This window comes from Sinohyriopsis cumingii, chromosome 2 (assembly GCF_028554795.1).
Source record: "Sinohyriopsis cumingii isolate HCF-2022 chromosome 2, ASM2855479v2, whole genome shotgun sequence".
Classification (NCBI taxonomy): domain Eukaryota; kingdom Metazoa; phylum Mollusca; class Bivalvia; order Unionida; family Unionidae; genus Sinohyriopsis; species Sinohyriopsis cumingii.
The window spans coordinates 95,191,270-95,219,004 of NC_142962.1; the positions used below are offsets into that span (position 1 = coordinate 95,191,270).

Below are 27,735 nucleotides of genomic sequence, written 5' to 3' on the forward strand. Positions count from 1 at the left end.
CAGTTGACTTTCAGAATGCCACTAAAATATACTTGTATGGGTTTAATGTAGCAGTTGACTTTCAGAATGCCACTAAAATATATTTGTACGTGAAACCAGCATTTGGATCCAGAAATATCCTCAAAAATAATATTCATATTCATAGGGTAAAGAAATTTCTTTTGAAAATATTTGAAGAAACAAAACTTGTATGATTTTACTGTTGTAAACTTTGATGTTTATTTTATCAGTTAACAAATTCACAGATGTGTTAAAAATTAGGACTAAACAGAGAGACAGATATATTTCTGGAATTTGAAAAAGACATTTTTTAAAATTCTTCTTTTATCAAGATTTACAAAGACTAAAAATCTGATTTTTTTTAAATCGACAAGTTTCGTTTAAATGTTCATCTGATTAGCCTTTAAAATATATTTGAAAGTAAATATTTTATAAAATTTACTTAATTTGAGTGAGAGATTTTCACAGATAAAGAGTTGTTCAGATGTCAAGTTAAAACAAACTTAGTTTTTTTCTCCAGTAGTGTGAAGTTGATTCATATGTTTTATTGTCGGCATGTTTCTGCTGCACTCAAATATAATTTAAATATCAAGAATTTAAATGTAGTGCTTTTTCTTTTTGAGAGTAAATGACTTACAGATAGAATTAAATGATGTATATTATCAGAATGGTTATATATCTTTTATGATCCTTAGTAGAAAAATCATAGTTTTGGATGATTTTTTTTAAATGAGGAAGTTAGTTAATATCTATAATTCAACTAATATTTTGATGTTTGAGTTATTTCTAATCTTTATGTTTGAACTCTTGGTCATTCATTTGCATAGCAGTACCTTCCTTGTAATAACAGTCAACCTAATGACTGTAAGTCCTGGGACACTTTAAATCTTGGGATACCCTTAATTATTTTTCAAAAGTAATTCTTTTATGAGCTGTAAATGTTTGGACACAAAATTATTGCAATTTTTTCATATACTATAAGTCTTGGAGCACCAACATTTTTTTCTACCAATCAATCAGTGTATTTTTTCTATGGTAAAAGCATTTTTTTAAAAAAGGTAAATATGACCTCGTGGTTGTTAAGGGACTATCGTTATGAATTATTACATGGAAATGTTATAAATTAATATAATTTGTTTGAGAGTCAATAAATGTATTTAATTTTCCTCTGTTTCCTTTTTATTTCTACCCAGTTCATATACATATAATTTAATCAATGACAAGAGTTGAGCATTAGCGGGTTGCTGTAAGCATTTACAACAGTAACCTGTCCCTTTTGTCTTCAGTTTATTATTGTTTGTTAATCGTTGTTGCTTTAGAATATTGTATCAGTGCACCAGTAATTATGTTTTTATTTTGCTTTGAAAGTAAATACATAACTCATTAAAAATGTGCTCCCAGTATGACAACAATGAACAACAATAGCATTTCGTTCAGTGCTCTCATTCAGTGAGCATGTTTGCATCATGGCATCACTGTATTACATTGAAGAATTTAATGAGCATTGTTTACATCATGGCATCACCGTATTACATTGAAGAATTTAGTGAGCATGTTTACATCATGGCATCACTGTGTTACATTGAAGAATTTAGTGAGCATGTTTGCATCATGGCATCACTATTACGTTGAAGAATTTAGTGAGCATTGTTTACATCATGGCATCACCGTATTACATTGAAGAATTTAGTGAGCATGTTTACATCATGGCATCACTGTGTTACATTGAAGAATTTAGTGAGCATGTTTACATCATGGCATCACTATTACGTTGAAGAATTTAGTGAGCATTGTTTACATCATGGCATCACTGTATTACATTGAAGAATTTAGTGAGCATATTTACATCATGGCATCACTATTACATTGAAGAATTTAGTGATCATGTTTGCATCATGGCATCACTGTATTACATTGAAGAATTTAGTGAGCATTGTTTACATCATGGCATCACTGTATTACATTGAAGAATTTAGTGAGCATGTTTACATCATGGCATCACTTTTACATTGAAGAATTTAGTGAGCATGTTTACGTCATGGCATCACTGTATTACATTGAACAATTTAGTGAGCATGTTTACATCATGGCATCACTATATTACATTGAATAATTTAGTGAGCATGTTTACATCATGGCATCACTATATTACATTGAAGAATTTAGTGAGCATGTTTACATCATAGCATCACTGTGTTACATTGAAGAATTTAGTGAGCATGTTTACATCATAGCATCACTGTATTACTTTGAATAATTTAGTGAGCATGTTTACGTCATGGCATCACTGTATTACTTTGAAGAATTTAAAGAGCATTGTTTACATCATGGCATCACTGTATTACATTGAATAATTTAGTGAGCATGTTTACATCATGGCATCACTATATTACATTGAAGAATTTAGTGAGCTTGTTTGCATCATTGCATCACTGTGTTACATTGAATAATTTAGTGAGCATGTTTACATCATGGCATCACTGCATTACATTGAAGATCTTGTCTTACACTGAATGAAGTACATCCCTTAGATTTGAATTATAAGCACAATTGCGCTAAACGTAAATAATACCTTCAAAATAAATGTAAGATGTTTCAGTAAAAAAGATATGAAAATTATTGTGATTTCTTAAAAACTTATAGTTTGTTTTGATGCAAGTGATGAAAAATAAGTACCTGTTTACTCCACTATGGTAATTGTGATATTATTATGTATGTAGTAGAAGGCACAGAGAGAGAGACAGAGAGAGAGAGAGAGAGCATTGTAATCAAAAACAAAAGTATGAATATCAAATTTGAACGCTTTTATTATGGATACTGCATGCACAATAGGTAATCCAAAGAATACTATCACAGTCAAAATATAATTCTTTTTGCTTCAAAGGAGATCATGTTAATTACTTTCTGTTTCCTCAAAGTTCTGCAGAGCTCCAAATTTGGCAAGCACCTGGTTTAAGTCCTCAGAATAAAAACCCTCAAACTTGATATCCTCCTCATTGTCAAATGCTGGCATAAAATCACTGGAACACACAAGATGATCCTCACAGCCTTTCCTTTGCTTGCTAATGCAGCACACTTTAAATGACTTTCTGACAAGCTCTGGGTTCGAGTCTCGAATTCAGCCAATGTGGGTATGTGAGAAAGCTTGCCACTAGCTTTTTGTGGGTCGGTGGTTCTTTCTGGGGTTTTCCTGGGTTCTTCCTCCACCATTATTACTGGCCGCCATCTATAGCCTATCGTGTACTGAAAAATGGCGTTAAACCCCACAACAAGCTCTGGTTTCCTCTTTAATGATTTGTTAGCATCATCAATCCAGTTGATCATAGTTTATTATCAGCTGCTTTGATCATTGATGTGCAGTCCTCCTCCATCACTAGCATTGCAGCAGCTTTCATAATTAAGGCAGTCCAGTGTTTGTGTATTTCAGCCATCACATCTTTATGAATGGAAATGTCTAGTGGCTGGTACTTTAAAGCCCACCTCCCACCCCCATCTCCACCCTCGGAATAACAGAAGGGCAAACATTTCCCTTTCTCAGCGCCTTCTTCACTGGATCAGTCTTGTGGGCTCCATGATAAGGAAGGATCTTTCATTTTGGGTGTGTTTTAGACACACCTGTATCTAGAATTTATAGTCATTATGGTATTACAAAATGATAAATATGACAGGCAGACTAAATCATCTTGAAAATAGGTTAGATTTTTTTTCCCATTGGATCAGATACAAATTCATTTTGGCTTGTGAGCTTCTGTAGCCTTAGGAAATTCTCCATTTAAGAAATCTCGGTATGAATTACAAATGTGATAAATGTACATGAGAGGGAGTTAAGATGATCCTGTTTGTGCTGGTGTTAGTATTTACTGTGCACCACAGACTGGGTTTATATCATTAATTGTAGTACATGGTATGATAAGAAATTATAGCAGATCAAATTTTAGGGGTTTGCTCTGAGTTTGGTTTCCTTAGCCAGAAAAGACCTTTTCATATTGACACATATAAACTTCAAAATGTTTTGTATATAGAACATTTTTTAAAATTTCTTCATCTAGCATAAAAGGATTCAGTTTTGAAGTAATTTATTTGAATGAAATATGCTTGCTATATGTCGTTTTCATTTTAGTATGAAAAACTCCTTCATCATACTGATGGATTATTATTATTTCTTTTCAGAGTTTGTGTCCTTTTCCAACAGCTGAGTTACAAGCAGAAATAAAGAAATTTCCCAATGCTACAGGTTTGTTTTTTGCTTAAAAACTTGCAGCTGGATGGTTCAGGTTAATTGTCCTGTGAACTGCAGTTTTGTCATACAGTACCATTTTGTGTTGATTTCATGTTATCTGTGAATGAGTTTCCTTTGGCAAAAGCAGGAGACTTTCAAAATCTTTTGATTTTGATAGCAATAAAATGTAATTTTCCTCTCAAACATGAAATTAATATGCACAAAAGTAATAAAGTCAGTCTTGTTGCTAATCAGAAAGAGACATAATTGTGTTTTCTATAATTGTTGGAAAACATGCTTTTTTATAAATAGAAACAATTTTCAAAAACTTTTTTTTCAACATGCTCAATAATAATATGCATCTCCTTATATCTTAAGCAGCTTGAAAGTTATTTTTAGTTCTCAGTCTGCTTAAGATGCTTAAGAGGAGCTATGGGTATGGCTCTGCATCCATCATGCATCCGTCTAGGGTATGGCTCTGCATCCATCATGCATCTGTCTAGGGTATGGCTCTGCATCCATCATGCATCTGTATAGGGTATGGCTCTGCATCCATCATGCATCTGTCTAGGGTATGGCTCTGCATCCAGCATGCATCTGTCTAGGGTATGGCTCTGCATCCATCATGCATCTGTATAGGGTATGGCTCTGCATCCATCATGCATCTGTCTAGGGTATGGCTCTGCATCCATCATGCATCTGTCTAGGGTATGGCTCTGCATCCATCATGCATCTGTCTAGGGTATGGCTCTGCATCCATCATGCATCTGTATAGGGTATGGCTCTGCATCCATCATGCATCTGTCTAGAGTATGGCTCTGCATCCATCATGCATCTGTCCATCCATCAGCAGTAACTATCTACCCCCCAGCACCACCTTAAAGCTATATTTCTGATCTTATTTTTACCAAACATGCAATATGTTTTTATATAATCAAGACCTCAGATGGATATGATAATGACCTGGTACTAATGAGATAATTTCGTATTTAATTGTCTTACCTTCGTACTACCCCAGAGGTCAGATTTCTGATCAGATTTTGATCCAACTTGAATATATGCTTATATCATCAAGATGTTGTATTAGATCAATAATGTGTGAGATGCACGCTTATTAATGAGTTGATCTTTCATCTGGTTTGCTGAGCTTGTTACCACTCAAGAAGCCATGTTTCTGATTAAGTTTTGATCTGGCCTTGAATTACTGGCAATCTTGGATGAGTTTGATGATGAATAAGACATATGCCTGTTAATGATGTGACCTTGCATCTATTGGCTGAGCTTGTTACCACTGATCTGATTTTTATTAAACTTGGAATATATGATTTTTTCATCCAGACTTGGAGCTTTGAAATAACAAGTGAGCAGACATGTGGCAGAACCAGGACATCAAATAGTAGATTTACACATATTGATCAGTAGATTTTGTATTGACATAAATTATAAGTGGTTAAAGTGATTGAAAACAAAATAAGTGGATGTTTTGTCATAATATATATGCTCTTCATTCTATAATAAAACACTTTTGGACTTGAATCAGGTTCTAAAGGAATATGTTACAAAAATAATAGTGAATACCAGTCATTGCCTTGTCAGTTTAATGGAAAAGAAAGAGTTGAACTTTTCATAGTTCACTGCAAAGATTTTTTTAATCCTTGAGAACTTTTGATGTCCTTTAAAAGATAAGCCAGTTGTGCAAGTAAGCCAGTATGATCAGGTATGCCATATTGGTAAGACATTTATTGCCAGAAAGATGGGGTCATGGGGCGGGGGGTTAATTTACTGGTAAGAATTTAAATCTACTTGCACCTCTGACTGGTGATCCCAAATGACATTCATTGTGATTATTAAGTTTCACACTTAACAGGCTGTCAATAGTTTTTAAATCTATATTTCCCTGAATGACTTTGTATTTTGCAAGGAATGAAGAATGTATTGTTTGTACCATCTTTTGAAATAGTAATGATAAGCGTGCAAAGAAGTTAAAACTTCAGTATTCCTCTGGCTGGGAATTTTAAGGCTGCTAACTGCTTTCCATATATATGTCCAAGCTACATTCATCCCAAGGAGGAAGTTTTCAAGTTTGATTTAAGATGCATTTACAGGTCTTATATTTCTTTGCTGGTGATTATATTTTAGCGTAAGGAGAAAGTGCATGTTTTGTCATTTTGATGTAACCAAACAACATACACGCTGCCCTTAAATATTCCTATAAAAGCATCTTAAACAAAGCCACTTCTTAAATGGCCTGCAATAAAGGTGTGTTATATTAAGTTTAACCTCTCAGAAGCAGCCGCTGATATCATAGATACATTTGTATAGGTTAGGGAAGGTTACTGTGGATAAAAATGTAGTTGAAATGACAAGAGGGAATGTTAGAGCATAGTTGAGATATAAGAAATTGTTTTCTACTTTTTGTAAAATCAGCTCTTACTGTACAGTTCAGTATCATCGGTATGGTGTCACTTTTAGTTATTAAGTATATTAGTATTGTGTGCCACATTTTTTGGCCTATAAGTCAACTATACATTTTATGACCTGGAAATTTTGGCTTTGTCTTGTTCTCCAAATTGACTTGTATATGGATCATACGACTGAAGTTGCTTTAAGTACTGGTAACATTATTATGAGATGTAATTGACGAAATAAAAAGGTAACATAGCTTTACTAATTCTTGTTCAATTACCATGTCAGTAAATTGTTATGAAATAGTATGACTGCCATATTAAAACCATTAAAGAGTTCTCAGTTCACTGGAAGACGTCTTATGATGTCTGGTTGGTCTGAAGTAAAAATAATGCTGATCTGTTATCTAATTTAACTACATGTTGAAAATCTTGTTATCACTACTTCTTTTAGATGGAAAGTCATATCAGCATTGGGTTTTTACTAGAAGACTTCTTATGTTGTCATAATTAATCCTAAATAAAAATGGTACTCATCTGACATCCAGTATGGCTAGCATGGAAGACATCTTGAAAATTGTTATTGCTATTTCAAAATGGAAAGTTATAACAACATTGGATTTTAGCCAGAAGACTAATTAAGATGTAAAGTTGGTCCTGAATGAAAATGGTGCCAACCTGACTTCATATATGGCTGCTGCAATGAACATATTGAAAAATTACATAAGTAAAATATCCTGAATAGACAGTCTTATTTACATGGGATTTTCACCAAAAGGCTTCAAATGGTGTCTTCTTTGTCCTAAATGAAAATGGTGCTGATTTTACATCAGTTAATCTGCCACAGTGGCTTTTTGAAAATCTTGTTGCAGAAGAATATCAGAAACGTTTCATCACTTTGCAGTTCAAAAGAGGAAATGACCTATCTGGAATTCCTGGAAATTATTTTTGGACAGTAGAGCATTGTTCCCTTTAAGAAACTCTGTTGGAAATGAGCTAAATAGTAACATATTTGCAAGAATTATTTGGGCATTACAGTATAACCCTTCTTTTAAGGTCAACCATTCTACACTTAAAACCTGATCTTATATCAAGTATAACCTGTCCTGAGAGGGACCAAATGATAAAAAAGACATAGGTGCCCCAGATTAAGGGATGATTTTTCTTGTGAATGGGCTTAGTGTTGGAACCACTGCAGTTTGTTTTGGATTTAAAGGTTGACTAGTTTTAATAATGTAGTACTGAACATATTTTGAAGGCTGATTTTTCACAAGTTAAATAATGTTTGTAATAATGATTTTTCAAAGTTAAATGATATTTGTATTAATATTGAGGATTGGAAAAGATGTCAGTACATGCTAGTGTCATAGATGAACCAACTGAAGCTTAATTAGTTTGAGATTTTTCTATTTATAATGTACAAGTTACTTGCAGCAGAGTAATTTGGATTTGCTTTTTTCAGTCCATCTCTCACTCTTTCCACAGAAACTGCTTGTCCTAAGCAAATAAAAAAAATTGTGCCTATTTCTGTACATATGTAAAGAATGTCTTTACTTTTGTATGCTCTTTAAATGTTTATGAGCTGTATCAAGTTTTTATTCTTTCTGGATGTAGACAGTTACAAGTATGTATTTCATAACACAGATTTATGTAATAATGAGCACACTTTGTTTATTACAGAATTTATCTGGAGTCAAGAGGAGCACAGGAATATGGGAGGTTGGTCCTTTGTAGCACCAAGATTTGAAAATCTGGTTGGTTACAAGGTTTGTATTTTTCATTGCTGTATGTTTGTCAACCATGTGCCTGACAAATTAATGGATGACTTTGATCATACATTTCAAAGTAAGAATATTCTAGTTTTCAGAACTGGAGTATCACCTTTGGATAGATTAATAGCTGTTAAATTGGTGGTTGTTATCAAGACAATGAATTTCCACTTGAGGGGTTCTATTATTTATAATCAGTGAGGCTATAATATTTAATATTTTGCATCACTACATCAAAGGGCATGTCTTTTTGAACTTTTTTACATTTGACCAATAAAAATGTGAATTACTTTTGCAGTTGTATTATAAAATGAGTTGCCTGCTCAAAATTTTGTGAGAATATGGGTTAACCCTTTACCTCATGTAAGCCCCTTTGGATGCCTCTACCCTGTTCTCATGTAAGCCTCTTTGAATGCCTCTACCCTGTTCTCATGTAAGCCTCTTTGGATGCCTCTTCCATGTTTTCATGGAAGCACTAGTGGATGCCTGTACCTGATTAACATGCTGGTGTGTTTGGATGCCTCTGCACCATCCACATGGATGTGTGTTTGGATGCTTACTGTAAACATCTGAGCTGGTTTTCTTAGCACCACATTTGGAGAAAATCTTCTGTTAAATACTGCAATCAGTGAGGTTAGTTAAATGACCATTACATCACATGGTGTGGTTGCTATTTAAGATCTAGTTGTAATCTGCTATTTAAAGTAACTGGGTCAGATTCTGCACTCTCCAGAATGGAGGCTGCTTATTTTGTTCAGTACTGTCTTTATTGTTCAGTACTCTCTTGATTAAAATTACAACATTGAAAACTTGTGTAAGTTAGATATAGACTTTGATGTTGATGTAAGCAATATCCATTTTTGATAATTTGCCAAATTTAGATGATTTAGTAGATGTAGATTAAGAACTGGTAAATTGAGAGGTTGAGAAATGTTGGGTATGGTTCACCACACTTCTTCTCTGGCTTTATGGTGAATGAGTTCTCTCAAGATTTTAAAGCATATAAAAAGTTCTTCAGTGAAAAAAATATACATCTATAAAGATTGGATTTTACTCTTAAATCTTTGTATAAATAATAGATGTGTATCAAAAAAGTAAAATGCTTAAAATTGATGTTGAAGTTAAGATATGTAACACATTTATAAATTTAACAGGCAGGCCAATGTGTATCTAGTCTAATATGTAACAAGTATTCTATTTATAGCACACTGCACTGTGTGACTTTGTTACATGCATAGCTGCTGCCTACACAGCAATAGACTGTATAAAATCTAGGGTTAATATCATGGAACTTCACATACAAATTGTAATCTTAGGTCTCCAATTTCTTTAGTCTTATTGCAACCTATACCAGTATTCTGATTACAGTAAAATCTTTCAAATAGTTTTTAAAAAAATACTTTTTATTTCATTGTTCCAATGTTTTTTTTATGTTGCCTTTTTGTTATCATCTTTGGTGTTTAAAAAATATTGTAACTGATGTTAATGACTGCATCAGGATCACCATAATGCTGGAAAATCCAAGAATAGAAAAAAATGTGAGACCTGTGCTTCTATCTGCCCACAGGTAATGTTTCATTCTGATTATGGCATGGCCACATGTAATGATCTATCACATAGAACTGAAATATATAAAATATCATTGTTTCTTAACCAGGCAAAATAAAAATTCTAAGTATTAGAACAAATTTACAGTGTTTGAGAGAAATAACAAATAACAAAAGTTCTGATTTTTGCAGGATAAATAAAATTATTATAATCTCATTTTCTATATTTGAAGTTTAAAGGATTACAATTTTTAATAGTATTACCAGATGTTTGACTCGTGTAAAAGAGAGGAAAGTCTATGACATTTTGTTGGTTTGTTTTGCTTCTTTGCATTACTGGTGACTCATCAAATTTCTATTCCAGCTAAAGTATGTTGGACGAGATCACTTGGGCATGTCAGCTGTAGGTATTGGGGATATCCACAAGATAGAAGCAGAGAAGCTTATGAAAGAAACATTCATTTAACTTAGAGACTGAAATGTTAGTCCCCAATATGTAGTATGTGAATACTCAGTTTACATGTTTATCACACACACTCACACACACACACACACACACACACACACACACATTATAAACACATCCCACATTAATTGCATAATGTAAAAACAGAGACCAGGTTGAGTCTAAAATGTTAGTCCACGATATGTAGTATTTGAATACTCTATTTACATGTTTATCACACACAAACACACACACACACACACACTATAGTCACATCCATATTGCATAATGTATGAACAATCAAGACCCGGTTGATGTTGTTTTCACGATATCCTAATTAAAACCAATACCATTGAACCTTTATTACATGCATGACAAAACTTTTTGTGGATGGTAAAGCGTACTGGTTTTTCTTTTTTTTATTACAAGATGTATTTGTAGAAATATATTTTGCTGGAAAATTTAATGACCCTGACATATGAGTTCAAGTAATTTTTTCTGTCAGTTATTGTAGGATAAATTGTTTACTACATATATCAAATGTCACTGGCACCAACAATGAATGATAAAACATTTTGAGGTTGTAATGTTATATAAATCTTAATCTCCTATGAAATGTTCTATTTGTAGAAGTTTGTACTGGAGTAGATTTGGATACACATGTTTCTTGATATTGCTTATTATAATTGGGTTCATTGTTGACACATTGACTTATTTTGCATAATATGCCATCAAAACATTCAAATGTTGAAAATACTTATGATTTGAGGGCATCAAATGTTACTAATTGACCCTAGATCAAGAGAAAGAACATAATTACAGAGATATTGCTGTGCATGGTCCTTGTTACTATTGTAAAAATACTGCTGTCCAAAAATTTCAATAATATATTTCTAAAGTGTCTTCCTTATTTATTACTATAGAATTTATATTAATATTTGAAATGTTATTGGAGAAATTATTAATTGATTTTCTTTAAATGCAGGTTCTCCTGTTGTTTCAGTATTACAATTGGGAAACAACCACAATCACATACTGCCAACCTTCCAGGTTCACAATTAGTGAAAATAGGGATAAAAAGTCGTGAATTTGGACAAGAATTCGTGAAAAATACCATGACAGTAACTCCATCCACTCTGACCACTCCATCCACTCTGACCGTCAATCCTACACTATATCAAGTTAGCAATATAAAACTAAAACACTACATATATGCAGAAATATTTATTTATCAAGACATGATACTGTGGCAGACTTGAACTTCCTCAACTGCTTTGTTTTCTAAACAGTTCATACTTCTTGCCGGCTGGTTGATCTTGGTGACTAAAATTACTGACAAATTTTCTGCAGCTAAGGAGGCCCTAAAGTCTTATTTTTCCTCACTAGAGAAAATACACTTTCGCTTGCACTGTTGCTGTGAGGAATGCACAGGAGCTGCAGCACTTTTGGTCCTTCCACATGAAAATTTGGAATCGATTTTCGAGTCTGACACATGTCAGAACAAATGTTTAGCATGGTCTCCAGCTGATAAAGGTAGATTGTGTTCGACAAGAAAACTCACAAATAATGCTTCAGCGTTGGTAGCCTGCATTTCTTCCGCCAATTGTTTAAAATATTCCGGAGCTGAAATCTGCGAAGTCTTAATTTTCCCAACTTCTACGTGTTTTTCGCAACCAACGTACTTGTTTACATCGTCTCTGTGATGGCACACTGAGTGCAGAAAGCATGATGAATATCAATGTTTAATGGCAGAATGCACAGTCAATTTTTGATATATTCCAAATTAAACTTAACTTTTTGAGTAATACATTTCTTTTTTCTTGGTGGTGAAGACATTTTCAAAATCGTACATGCGATGCTGAACCGTAACTCAAATCGGTGTTGGTGATGCATGCGTGGAGCAAAATTCCGGTTAGGCCCCCGTTTCTCTCAAAAGCATTTGCAAAACTACTCTTATACATATAGATTAAAATAGGCTAAAATGCTTGCTACCGGGCCAACTGTACTACTCGGCTGTAGATCTACTAATATCACAACCAGCAGTACCGGACTGTTTCGGCAACTGCAAATATCACAACTAGCACTTAACGGGGAATCGGTTATTTTATTAAAGATTTAAAATAATTGAGGATTGGAGAATTTGTGAATTTTTGGCTTGCGGCATGAATCTGTGAATCGCTGAAAAAGTCATGAAATTTACACCAAATTAGTGAGGGTTGGCAGCTATACAATCAGGTCTGATTGTTTTACCAATATTTGAGTTTGTTTTCCTCGTTGTAAAATTGATCTGAAAGGTAAGGGGAGCTAATTCTGATTGACCATACAGTTTTGTTACTGTTATTAGTAATACAATGTATATTTGGTTAAATAGAATGATCACTGTGCTATTTGTCTGTGCCACTTGTTTTTCAATCCCTCCGAAGTTAAAAATAAAATATGGAGATATTGTGTTTGGTAAATTAAGCAGTCAGCAATATTAGGACTTGGTTTTGCTATACACTTTACACCGGAATGCAAAATCATTGCACTGGGTTTTGTATATATATATATATATTATTGCTATACAATGAATTACCTGAAATGAAAATTTCATCTCAAAGTAAGAAAAAACTTTGGTTTCATCCCAGTATTCTTGAAAGGAAATTGCTGTTGTATGAGATAAATGCTCTTAAATGTCATAAATGGTCACATAGGGACCATGCAATTTTTGTGAGGATGGTTGGTGATTGGTTTTTAATTGCACGTTCAAATTTATGTTGACCTTGGGGATGAAAAGAACAAATGCCATATTAAATGAGCACATTAAACTGTTTTGTTTGAACCAACTCACAAATGTTGAGCTTATTAAAGGGCCATAGGTTATCCAGCCATCCATTCTCACATCCATCTATCGTGTTGAATCTAACCAGTAGAACTTCGCTTCTCTTTTTATGTGCAATTTTTATTTATCTTATGCACATATTCTGTTTCACTAAATACTCTACAGAAAGTCTAATTATATTCCTCCACCCCATTTTGATACAAGAGGTTTTCATGGTAATATTTGTTAATACTGTACAGTTGAGCCTGTTTTAAAGGTAATCAATCACTTGCCTTAATTACCACATGTTTGAGGTACATATCATTTAAATTTATGGTAGATATTAACACCTGGAAACCAGCTACCTGTCTATTGGACATTTTTCCAGACATGAATGATTATGACAGGTATGACTATACATTTAACTCTAGTTTTCTCAGGCTGTATATCAAGTATGTGGAAACATCTGCAAAGTTTGAATATATTGCACAGATGTTATAAATCGGGTCCAAAAAGAAATAAGATTAGCCCACATTAATTATGAACACATGAAGATCATGCATCGAAGTGTGTGCAACTTCTCATTTTAATTTGTATTGAAAAGACAATGTTGTAGCAAAATGTCAGCTGTTCCTTGACTTTGGTCTTCTTCATGAAGCCTTCATCAGGTGTTGCTGGCTTTGTCAGATTTGACAAGTTATCGATTCTAGTTCAGTAATAAAAGGTTTTATTTTGCTACAGTGTCAACAGGAACTTATTCATATCAGTTTACTCAGTAATTTGCAAATCATACAGTATAATCTCCAGATTTCTTTATTCAATAGAATATCACAAACAAATCTTAGAAATGAAATTTTGATGCAGAAATGAATTGAGGTAATTAATACATCAAAATGCATATTATTTGTCAAAGGTAAGCATATGAAAAAGTTCAAAAGTATTTAATCGGGTTATGTATTTTTTGTGTGTATTGTTTAATAATAATAATATATGGATAATTTCATTTTGTTTCATGTCCATCATAATGTTGCTTGTACAGAATGCAGATTAATTAGTTGTACTGTCTGAAGAATAGGGAGAACTTACGCATCCAGTTGGGTGTCTGAATGTGTTGGCATTGGATTCTGGATAGGAATTGCCATCCTTTTGTTTAAAAAGTGCTGCTATATTACGACAGATTGTTTTCACAGTTATCTGATGGTTTCTCATTTTGGTGTGATATTTAACAGAGATTCTGCTTGAAGTGAGTGATGTGTGCTGTATAACTTGTAATTGTTATTGGCAGTAAAGCAGTTTGCTTTCAAGAAAATATAAAGCCATGAAGCAACCATTTACTTTTTCATTTAATACACTTTTCCACAGTACTTATTTGTCCTCCATAAGGCGAAGCATCATGTTATAATGATGTTCATCCATCCACGTTTTATTTCCCTAATTTCTGTTTGAGCACTACAGGTCTATTTTTCTACCATCTATCAGTGCCAAACATTTTAAGTGCAGTCAAACCTGTCCTTATGGTCACCTTTATATATTGGTCTAAGTGACCTTTCCTGTTTCCCACATGAATGGGACCCATTTGACTGAGTGGTCTAAGGCAGATGTCTTTATAGATTATTTATGACTCACCTGTCTGCATGGATTTGAGTCTCGGCTCAACAAATATGGGTATGTGAGAAATCTTGCCAGTGGTTCTTCCCGGAGCCATCCCTGACCCTTCCTTTTCCAAATATACTGGCCACTACATATAGCCTATCATGTGATGAAAATGGGGTTAAACTTCTTAAAACCAAAAAAACATCCCACCTCCCCATGAAAGTTCCTCTTTATAAACTGTCTGTTAAACGGTCACCTGCTTTCCATGGTTGATGGTTCCATTTCCTCATCAAATCGTGCTTTGTTTACAGCTCCAACATATGAAGCATCGTTTTGGTAAAGAAGTGTCGTGTGAATTGATGTGTACATTTTCCTTATCTTGCTTACACTCCCCATACTTGTCAACCTGTCAGTGTAACTTTAAATTGGCTAATCCTTAAATGCACTTATTATAAAAGATTAATAGAAAACTAATTTAACCTTGAATGTTCTTTAATTTTATTAAATTTGACATACATAACAATTTCTGTCAGTGTTTACTGCACAATAATAGTTTGGGGATCAAGATGAAGCAAGCTGTTCCCATATTTTGTTTATATTTTTAAAATTCCAATTCAGCTTTCTGACACTGCTTAATTCTGTGGATTGTAATTATTGTATTGGAAGTATATTAAACAAATAGCAAAAATACCAAAATAGTCTCGAAAAATTGGCATAAATCCATATGCACAAAATGCATTGTGGTCTGAGAAGAATCATGCTATAGTCACAATGTACATAGTAGACCAGTTCATGTTTGTGATGTAAATCTGAAAGGTCTTCATGCTAGCATGCATTTTGTCAAATGTGATAAAATTTTGTTTGGTGGTTTTAGAGAAGTCATTTAAAGTTTTCTGTTGTTAGTAACAGTGGCTACATTTGATGGCAGATTAGCATCATTTGTATAAACTATATGGCCCTCTGCACCAAGATGCTTTCGCTCAAATTTGGTCAAATCCTGCTAAATGGTTTCTGAGAAGATATTTTTGAAAGGTTTTATATTTTTAGTAACAGTGGCCATATTTGACTCTATCAGTATGAAATTGGTACTGATCTTTTATCCAATATTTGAAAAGATTGTTCCTCAAGACTGTAAGACATAGTTTCGTCACTCTGCAGTTTAAAAGACAAGTGGAAATGGTCTTGAATTCCTGGGAATTTTCAGACAGAAGAATGGCCACCCATTGACTCACTATGACCTTGACCCAGAATCAGGTTCCTTTACTACACTACACCCCCAGCAAGCTATGCACAAAGTTTGTGCCAAGTACATAGTGTAGACCTTAAGTTATTGTGGCTTTCCTTCTTTTCATAACCTTAACCATTTACCTCTTGAACCCATCATTAATTCTTACTCCACATGTAAGCCATCCATGATTTGGTCAAAGTTTATTGCCAAGAACAAAAGTCAAGTTATTCTTCTATGATTCAGTGACCTTGACAATCTTACATAAAAATTTTAGGTTCCTTTCTCCTGGTGCAAATGAGCCACAAAGCCTGGTCAATGTTTTAAATCGAGTTAAAATTATTCTGTTGAACTTTAAAATTGGGGACAAATGGATACTTTAGCAAAGTGACCCTACACAAACATTATGGTGAATGTACAAATATTCATTACAGCAAGTGAATGTTTGTTTAACTGAGATATCAATAAATGTGTTTACATTATATACAAATGGTACATCAAGTGAGAGAGAGAACGAAAATGGAGGGTCCTCAGGAAGCCAGAAAGGAAATCTTCTATCAATGAGGTTTTGAATACAAAAGGCATTATAAAATGAAATACAAAAGGCATTATAAAATGATAAAGATTTAATTCATAAGCTGGTTTCATAGTTACGAAATCTGCTGAAACAAACCAACCTCTGGGAATAATTTCTATACATTATCCCTATATCTACATACATGTACACAATAACCAAACAGCATGTACAATGTAATTCTTGTACATCTTGTAATTTAACATCATCTTCATGCTAAATGATCTATATTTATAAGCACAGGTTTCTACATCAATGCAGATCTGGGCTACAGACATGATTAATAATTTATATAACACTGCCCATTATTTAATTCATGAATCATAATACAATGACTGAGAATAACTACATTGAGTTCAATCTCAATTTCCAAGACTGTCTTTCTATACATACAATATGATGACAATCAAATCTACATGAACAAAATGTCATTCAACAATGAACCAGTCTAATACCATGAATTAATGTCCAATATGATGGTAAAGTGTTGTACACAAGACAAATAAGAGTATATATTTATGTATATATATTAATATAAAGGTATTTAAACATACACTGGACATTTATGCCAAGATACATTTTAATACAACTTACAAATGAGAACAGTTTATATATTTAAAAAAAAACAACAACATATAACTGGCAAAGGCTGGGGTTAACACTAATATAAATAAACAAATTGCAACAGATTTTGTAAGTATTCTTTTTGAACTATTTATAAGACTAAGGTAGACAACTCTTGTCCCCAATAATTTCCACTTTCAGGAAGTAAACAAAGGGCAGTTTGAAATGTACATAAGAAAGCTTATGTATCTAGTAACAGATACATCAATATCAGTAAACTGGCTTAATCTGAATTTGTGATGCTGCCAATGGGTATGCAATAAATCTTCTCATTACGCAAATATAGATGAGCATCTGTTTTCAAGAAAATAATTTAAAAGAACTGCAGCTTGGAAGATGAACATAAATGCTGTGAAAATGATAATGCAATGGAGAAGAAAAAAATTATTTTAAATGGGGAAAGTGTAAAATTTTAAATATTGGTAAATAATGTCATAAAAATACACTATACTAAAGATGTAACAAAGAATTCATGCCATAAATTGGGGCTTTTTTCCGAACTTGTAATGAAAGTATTTTTGTTGGTTAGTTCCCTTTGTTCTATTGAGATCTGAAAAAATGGGTAAGCATGTCTATGATGAACTAACATTTTTACAACTTTATCATTCATGATAACATCTGGGCTAAGGTATAATATATACTCAGTCAAAATTTAGGATCTTTGGCCCATCAGTTTAGATGAAACCTATATTTAATTTCTAAAATTATCATACACAAGAGGTTCCAATTTTTTAAAGAGGCTTACCATTGTGAAGAGTAAATGGTAATTCCAGTTATTGCATAAAACCATCCTTGATCTGTTTATTGATCAGCTTTGAGAAATGCAATTTGACATGTTAGATAATTGGCCTACTCACACTAATAAAAAAAGCAGCAGAATAATATTTGTATAATTTTAATGTATTAATGAACTTTATCTATTTCTTTCTTTTTTTAATTGGTGAAAATTTAAAGATTTCAAATAAAAGTGAAACTTACAAGGATTTTGTACAAATTATGAACAATTGATTTCCTGTTTATAAAAATATTTTTGTACATTCATAGTTGTGTTAATTATTATACATCTTAATATAGTGTCCAAAAAATTGGGAAATTTAATTTTTTTAAAAATTGAAGCAATCTAAGGAATGTAAGCTAATTAATGGAGGAAAAAAGTTGGTTCCATTCTTCTTGGAGAAGCCGAATAAAGCCACATTCTGCCTTTATCCTGATTATGTGAATAACCACAACTTGACCAAATGGCACAACAGCTTAGAATTTAATGAGGATAGACACCGTAATTACAAGCCCATAGACATTAAAACAACATCAGATCACTTTTACAAGCTTAAATTTATTTGTATAATACTAACAGAACAAAATGCATCCAATGCGATGAATATTAATGATTTCAAGTTCTGGAAAATGGCTGACTGACAGAAGATTGTAATTAAAAACACTTTATCATGTTATGCAAAAGGCACTATATCAGACATAAGGATTCCTGATTCTGCACCATAAATGCTCCAATTTGTTTTATGTAACTGCTTACAAGTGAAATTTCAAGCAACACAGACCCTGATCTGCCATTGCATAATGTTATAGTAGATAAAGGTCTGTGCTGTTTGTTCTACTGATTATTCCTAATAAAATGCATAGACCTAGATCTGATGGTGCATTATGCAAAGGCAGATCTGGCTCTGTGCTGCTTAATTGTGAATGCATGCATGATATAAAAAATTCTATAAACATTATAAATGTATGTGATGATAAATAACAGAATGTTAAACAATGATAACAAAAGAGCAAGTTTAATGTCTAAATTATGACAAAACTTGCTTTTAAAAGCAGTTTTAATTTGGCAGGACAGTCTTAAATGGTTGGTATTTGCATATGATAGGAAAATTGGAAATATCGTCAAAAACATTTGTCAAGATGTGTGTGTGTGTGTATATATATATATATATATATATATATATATATATATATATATATATATATATATATATATACACACACACACACACACACATACACCAATCAAAACTTCAACTACTTGATCTGAAGTTTCGTCAAAGGCGTATCAGCATTATGGTTATCACAGATTTTTGTAACTAGGCACATTATTTCAAATATTCAGAAATAAAAGCAGTTGCATAATAGGATTAACAATGATGAGCAGTCATCAGTTATTCTTATTTTCTATAAACTTGTAAGCATGAATAACAGTGAGTTCTGTAAGCTGGACTCCATTTTATCACCAGGAAACATTTTTTCTACTAATTTCCCTATTGATTTTCTAAAAATGGGTCATCTTTTTTTTAAAGCAGATAAAAATGTATATTTGTAAAATTCTGTGTTCAACCCATTATCAGAATGATTTGTATCTGTACAACACTTCCTGAGAATATATTTCCTCCATTTTTCTTTGAAGTGGACTGGACTAATCTGTACAAAACAGATTAAGATGAGAACATCTGGATTAATAAAGTTTCACTGTACCCCTACTCTAAAATACACTAATATCAAACTCCAAAACATTACCACTACTAAGTTACCTGAAAATCAATCCATTTTAAGTCACAGGATAACTTGAAATTTAAACAATAAACTAAGGCAGCCTACCATATGTACTAACTTATAAGTCGAATCTGCAATCTACACAGACTGATATGCTGGTGCATTATATGATGGGTCTGTGTTATCTGCATTTGGACTAGACTTGAAAGCGAGTATATATGAATATTATTACTACATATATCATGTCTGATTAAATAGATATATCCTTATCGTTATGCAACCTTATCACAAGTATTTTATGCATACTGAAGTTGTTTGCTTCTGTGATCAATGTGCACACACACATAAACTGTACCGAGTCTTACCATATCTACTGATGGCAGACTACCATTACAAATCACACTGGCAGATTAGGATCTATTCTCTTGTTCCTTGTTTGACTACAAACAAACAACAGTCTTTAATCTGCCCATGCATTTATAGAACAATAGATCTCACTATATTCTTTGCATTAGAGATGTTTCAATATTATTGATGCATCAATAAATCTTTATTACTTCTCATGATCATAGATCACAACACAGGATGACAGAAGAATAAAACATGAACTGATATAAGCTGTCTAAAAGTGAACATGTTCTTGTTTGCTTTCTATCCCTTCTAGGTATTACTGTACTTGTCCCTTCTAGGTATTACTGTACTTATCCCTTCTAGGTATTACTGTACTTATCCCTTCTAAGTTTTACTGTACTTATCCCTTCTAGGTATTACTGTGCTTATCCCTTCTAGATATTTTACTGTACTTATCTCTTCTAGGTATTACGGTACTTATCTCTTCTAGGTATTACTGTACTTATTAAGTTTCTGATATGTTTCCTTCATGTCTAATTATGTAATGGAACTGAGCACAATCAGTAAATTTTACTCAGCACTAACTTGCATACATTCTAAATATCAGCATAAGGTATATTGTATTCTCTAAAAACTGTTGGATTTGATTTGAAATTACTTTTATTTTTAGTACAAGTGATCTGTCCCGAGTCTGTGGAATCACAGCAGTTTGATGTCTTCTGCAAAACGCCAGAAGCTTAACTCGATAAAACATTTTATTTTCTGTTCAGCTTTGATCCTTCCTTTTTTTAAAACCAGGTAACATTTTTCTTCACTGATAAGCTATTTTCCAGGAAAAATAAAAGAAAAAAATACTATTGATTTAATTAGGTACCACAGTAAGATTCTAAAGAAGTCAACAAGAAGCTGCTTAAACCATACGTGAAAACTGCTGCCATTCTTGTCACATATGTTATTTCTATGTAACTGTACACATGCAAATGTGTTTTTTTGAAATTGGACTCTATAAAGAATTTAGTCTGTCACAAGATAGCCACTAATCCTGGAGACATTTAAATACACTTTACAAATATATGAATCTTCTGATTCATTCTGTAAATAGCTGTTTTCACAAGAGCATTATTTTTGTTTGTAAACCTGCCCCATAGATTTTTTTGTAATCTAATTCCTCCAAAAGTGCATAATAATATTTTCAAAAACCATTTTAGTATGCCCAAACAAAGAACTTGAAAATGAATTTGTTAATTATTTCATTATATCCTTGATAAACTTGCTGCTATCATGTAAGTGATGTTTGTGCAGTTCTGCATGCAAAGAAGACAATGGGCTGTGTTCTCACTAGTCATGGATGCACCTGTATTTTTAGAATTATACAGAAGGAAACACAACAGTGAAATGTAAGAGAATTGCTGATTCACATTAGGGACAGTTTTCTATTATAAAATCTGAATATGTGAACTTTTATGCTACAATGATTTATATGTAATACACATTAAAAATTATATAACAAATCAATTTTAATGACATTTTGGACACATCTGGAAATATCTGGCTACAGCACAGTCAGTAGCCAGGGATCTGTAACTAAATGTATTACAGGTTATTAACTCCTACTGCAGGCCAGACTATCTCAACCAAATGCAACTATATATTCACATACAAGTTAGAACAAAAAGAAAAGAGCCTATCTCCCATCACATTATGTTTCAGCAGATCAAGATCTATGGAGTCCAAAGTACCAATTACTCCTAACAATCTCTATAGATTCAGGTCTGCAATAAGCGTTGGCAGATCTGGGTCTATGCATTTGTGGTTGGATACGACTATATGCCAGTATATAGGGTACCTCATTTATCTATGAGCTCAACTGCAAACAGTGTACAAACAAATCTGCTGCAAATAAAGCAAAAGTACAGCAGTGTCAATACTATTCACATGAAATGCACATCAGTGTCTATACTGCTCACATGAAATACATATCAGTGTATATACTGCTCATACAAAATGCACATCAGTGTCTATACTGCTCACATGAAATGCACATCAGCATTTATACTGCTCACATGAAATGCACATCAGTGTCTATACTGCTCACATGAAATACATATCAGTGTATATACTGCTCATACAAAATGCACATCAGTGTCTATACTGCTCACATAAAATGCACATCAGTGTCTATACTGCTCACATGAAATGCATATCATTGTCAATACTGCTCACATGAAAAGCATATCTGTGTCAATGCTACTTGCAATGACATCAGGAGCTGAACAAATGCAAAGACCCTTGTCTACAGTCAAATTATGAGACATTACAAATAGGTTGATGGTTGATTCTTTTCACAGTTATATAAATCTCAACACTTACAAAAATGGTAGGAGCTAAATTTAGCACCTGTGATAACTGATGTATGTATCAAACCATAATAGGAACTGCATGACTATGTAGTATATATACAACACTGATTATAATAGTTCTACCAGTGCGAGTACATACTTTTACTGGAACAATCTGAGTACTTTACACAACTGTGATGCTTATTGCATAATACATTAATATAGTATATAAGGAAATGAACAAATTTCCATTTCTAAGAGCATGACTTGCTGCATACAATAGGATACTGTTAAGAACTGGCACTTGTTTAATTTAATTTAGCAAATTTAGGACACATAAAAGAGGCATATGCTCTGTCTTTTTAAAATTCTGATAAATACCCCACTTCCAATTAATAAAGTTATTACTTTTAGCCAGTCTTAGAAGTAGAGTTCTTGGAGAAATTTCATTTGTCTAATACACACAAAGACTAACTGCACTTTTAATTACATGTACTATACGGTAGAATCTTGTGATAGAAAAGCATGTCCTTTATGAAAATATTAGAGTTTTAGTTATTTTCTATAAATATCATGTTTTGCAAAAGTTGTGACAATTGAGCATGTACATTTTGGAACTGATTTATCATTATTTTTATTTTGGTAATAATCTCAAATATGTTAAATACAGGCATATATATACTATTTTCCTGAAAGCTACTAGCAACCTTGCCAGCAAGATTTGTTTTGCATGCATGCATGTGTACAACCATACATACATACAACCATACATAAAACCATACATACATACATACAATTTAAATGCACAACACCTCAAGTCAGTTTTAAGAAAGTATGTTTTGACAGAGGTGTTGTCTTGACAGAGGAGATAACTTGAGTTGGTTCCATTGTTTATGTAATCAGGAAAAGAATTAGTTGAACTATTTTATCCAGGGAGATGTTCAGTAATAAAAGAGCATCTCACAATTATTACAGCAACAGATGAACGCTTTTATTTTAATCCCATAAAAACATTCAGCTGAGTATACAAGAAGCCACATTAGTACATGTCTTCTGTCTTCAAGTTCTGTAAGCAAACACAATGTTACTCCTGATCCTATACATTTTCTGTATAATGCACAAGAGGTATAAATTATATCATTAGAAAAAGAAACAAATTTTCTATTATACATTGATATTTAACTGATAATATGCTGGGGAAAGAATATATTTATGATTTAAATCTGATCAACCATTATCTCCCCTTGGACCAACATGCTATACATCTTGCAAAGCATTGCAACTAAGTTCATTTCCACAGTTTGGGCAGGGCAGGATAAATTGTTTCAAAAAATTCAACTTCACAAGTCTTGACTTTGTTGGTACAGCAAATCGTTTATTGTTGCTACAATGACAACATAAGGCAAAACGGGGATCCTTGCCGAGAATCTTGCAGAAAGGAATCTTGAACACTAAGTGACAAAGAAGTTTTGAACACTGTAATGATTTTAATTCTGTAACAGCACTTACTGAGGTCAAGTTGAAAGTTGCAGTTTTTGTACTGACAAACAAAGCGGATAAAATCATATAGCCCAAATCTCACTTGTTAATTCTCCGCTGCTTCTTTATGTCGTCCTCCTGTCAATTTGTGAAATAGGTTTTCATTCAGTGACTGGTTTTTATCCTGTGACCGCATGGACAAGAAAATGTATCCACCGATGAATTCATGTACCACTTTGCAGTCTGCACTGAGACTTAAGAAACAAAGTGTTTCTTCTTCAAATTCCAAAACAACCTTTCTCACTTCCCAGTTGACTCTCCATGACTGGAGCTTGTCGTAACGAAACGTTTTACTTGATGCTCCTGTACTAAGGTCCATTCTTATGATTCTGTTGTAAGCTATTCCTAGTAACTCCTGCAAAACAAAATAAAGGAGAATTATAAGTTTGCTAAAACAAATTCATTTCAGAATAAAAAAACACATAAAATGCACAATGCATACATTAAAAACAGGTCCTGAAACGCCTGTATTGCTGACTTTAAAATTGTAAAGATAGGCAGTAAAATACTACATAGTTATGATGAATATCTCCGTCCAGTTTAAAATAACTCTAATGTATATTTGTAAATACCAAATACAAAGCTAATCACAATAGTAAAACAAATGTTTCTGGAGTCCTTTGCTCTAAACCAGGGGTGGGCAAACTACGGCCCACGGGCCGCATGCAGCCTGCCAAGGGCTTTCATGCGGCCCACCAAAGGTTTTCATGTGGCCTAGGAACAAGTCATCATTTGCACTGACTCTGTTTATGTTATTGTTTATCAAATAAATGTGTTTCTTTTGAAGTTCAAGTTTAAGTTTTCAAATATCAACAACATATTAACAACTGAAAATTAATTATGATGTTATTTAGAAAAACCTTTTGTTTTTGCTATTTCAAATATTAATTATTTTACATAATGAACTATGCGGCCCGCGACAAAGTGTAAATTTGTGTATGCGGCACTTGCACTGGAAAGTTTGCCCACCTATGCTCTAAACCATCAAGTCATACCCCAGCAGCTGGCATCTATTACATTAGTAGTGACATTCATCTGGTAACTTCTCTTAAATGATCTATCAGAAATGGATAGTTACAGGGCAGATAGAAAAATAGTTCACAAATAATCTTGACCTTATGTGACCTTGACCAGAATTGGTGCAAGATACATTCTCTCAAAATGATGTAGGATTTGATGATGTTGCTTCCAAAGAGAAACTGAAAATGTGCATGGAGAGTAAAAACACAAAGAGGGTAGACAACTATTGTTGAGTTCCTGCCTCTCATACAGGACTACAGGTCTATTGCTGAGAAAAGTTCATTTAAAATATATTTAGGATATCTAGACTTGCCTCCTTCTTGGCTTTATCCATCTTCATGACAAAATAGGTGATGCCAAACTCAGGCAACGCTTGCCATGCTCGGATATAGGACATCTTGGCTTCAACAAGTCCCATTTCACGTACATTTGTATGTGCATCCATTATCCTCTGGACAAGCTGTTGATTAAAAACAATTTTTTTTAGAAATTGTGCACAACAGTCATGTTTCCTTGTTATATTTTGTTAAGATTTTTAAGAAAGCAAACAGTATATATTAGATACTTACTGTTTCACTTTTATTATAAATTCACAGCTATAAAAAACTGCCCCCTTTGGACACAAAAAAACCCCTGTATGAATTTTTCAATATGGCAGACATGCATGTGGATTTATCAAAGAGAAATTCCCAAAGGAACTAAAGCCTTGGTTCCCCCTTGCAATCTATGATTACTGATGGCAGTCAGGTTGTCCAAAAGAATCAAGATGCCCTTTCCAGATAATATCTCTTGTCAAATCAAATGGCATTTGCTACGGCTTTCATCTCTTTTAAGTTGTATGGAGACAAAACGCTTCTGGAACTGGTAGTCTCCCTGCAAGTGAACCTCTGGAATTTTTAAGAAGAACTGTGAATGAGGAACATGAAGATAAATATGTTGGTAGTCTAGACCATCTGAAAAATCTCCATCCTGAACAGCTTAGAGGAAATGATTTCATTGTCTCCATTCTGTAATTTAAACATGCATTTGCACTACTTCCTTGGGGAAAGGTTCAAACAATGAATGCTTGTTACATGGCCCAATCAAATTTAGCTTGACCAGTCAAGCTGAAGAAAACTGATGCTTAAACAGTTGCTGACCTGAAAAAATATGTATGTCACAGAAAGCAATTTAAAGGTGACTGGTTAAATAAACATTGTATACTGTTCAGAGTACATTTTCATATATGTGACTTTAAACTAAGTGGTGGAAATTCTCGCACATCACTGCTCTCCAAGTGCATGAATTAGTACAGCAGACCTGCCAACTCTTACGATTTTGCCATAAGTCTTACGAAAATTACTCTTAAAATATGAACTTAAGGCATACTAGCAAAAACTACGGAAAAAACTATCGTTGCCGAAAAAAATCCAGATAATTGGTTCATCTAAGTTTTTATTTGGATCCAGGTTTCATCTTAGAATTAGTAAATTTAGTCAGGGAACCAGACTAACTTTACAGCAGCACCCCAGATGCTGTAAATTGCACATATTTGTTCATGCAAAGCATCCTCATGATCAAACTGTTGATTACAGAATTTTTAAAAATGGCATCTTGAAAGCGATGCATGTTTAAGACACAAGGGAAAATAAGCCTCTAGAAAAGTGTTAATAATCAACACAGAAGAATAAAAAGGAGCATTCAGATTCTTGTGAATAAAAGCTGAAAAGGACACAATTACATTTATTGGACATCACATACCAATTTGAGTATGTCTCACAGCAGGAGATATGATTGCCATCGTCATGTTAAATGGAAAAGAATTTCCCAGAATTATGTCAAATTGAGAGACTGCAACAAGCCATTGAGCTGCATATGGTTTGGAACTAGAGTTTGTGCAACTGTACTATTGGTAAATAAAGTCTATGCGTACTTTACTAACTTTTCAGTTGAACATAATGTTTATCATTGATGCATCAAACTTTTAATTACGTTTTCCAGCTTTACAATAGCAGTTATTGATATTTTGTTAACCTTACTGACAACTGGTCAATCTTACAGAAAAAAATCAACTGCCTTACTGAGACAGACTCATCAGGGTTGGCACGTCTGCTACAGTGTTATGTATATTTGGTTTAATTTATATCTAATTTATTTGTTTGTTAGCTTTACATTTTTTTTAAATTCCATTACATACTATTGTAATGTAACTTTATTTACTGGAATCAAGCTTAGTTCTGATTGATTTTTTCTTTCTTGATTGAAGTAAACAACTAATAATAGAAACTTTGTATCTAATGCTGACCTGTTTCCTGACCTTGATTCAGAACCAGAAAGACTTGTAGTAAACAATTTTTTTAAATATTTTTTTATTCTTCCTCAGAGTAAGATTCATAAAGCAGATTGAGGCCATACCTGGAGTACGTGACAAATAACATGTAGCAATTGTTATAAACTCTGGTTTTTCCAGAGGACTGACCCATATGTTGTGACCAGTTTTGGCCTAATTATTTTGCTTTCTTCAATTTATTTGGATTTCAAGTTTGTTTTTTCTGGAAATACTAGTGCTCTAAATTAATTATTGGGGCAAAGACATTTATCAAAATTTACAAAGAATTAAAAAACTGGAATATTATTTTCTGTGATTCAACAAAAAACTGCTGACACATCAGTATGATGCTGACCACAGCATACATCATTGCCTTCCATTTTGGATTTCATCGGGATTTGAACTCAATTTCATTAGGACTTTTTATTACTAGGACTTATATTTTTTAATTCTTGGATTATTTATGTATTTGATTTGT

At 33.1% G+C, this 27,735-nt stretch overlaps 2 protein-coding genes across 3 annotated transcripts in view; one reads left to right on the plus strand and one right to left on the minus strand.

The window, feature by feature from the left end:
* Positions 1-14,549, plus strand: part of LOC149805412 (2-oxoadipate dehydrogenase complex component E1-like) — an 82,031-nt gene extending 67,482 nt beyond the window's left edge. The window contains exons 21-23 of the mRNA XM_089949968.1: positions 4,171-4,234; positions 8,305-8,390; positions 10,305-14,549. Coding sequence (XP_089806094.1) covers positions 4,171-4,234; positions 8,305-8,390; positions 10,305-10,406 — 252 coding nt within the window. The 3' untranslated portion in view covers positions 10,407-14,549. The remainder of the gene's footprint in view (positions 1-4,170; positions 4,235-8,304; positions 8,391-10,304) is intronic.
* Positions 14,550-16,611: 2,062 nt separating this feature from the next.
* The window catches only part of LOC149805413 (fermitin family homolog 2-like), a 160,648-nt gene continuing 149,524 nt past the window's right edge, over positions 16,612-27,735 (minus strand). For both annotated transcript variants that reach the window (XM_089949970.1, XM_089949971.1), the window contains exons 12-13: positions 25,263-25,409; positions 16,612-24,284 (exon numbers count right to left, since the gene is read on the minus strand). In XM_089949970.1, the coding sequence (XP_089806096.1) occupies positions 23,976-24,284; positions 25,263-25,409 (456 nt within the window). In that variant the 3' untranslated portion in view covers positions 16,612-23,975. The remainder of the gene's footprint in view (positions 24,285-25,262; positions 25,410-27,735) is intronic.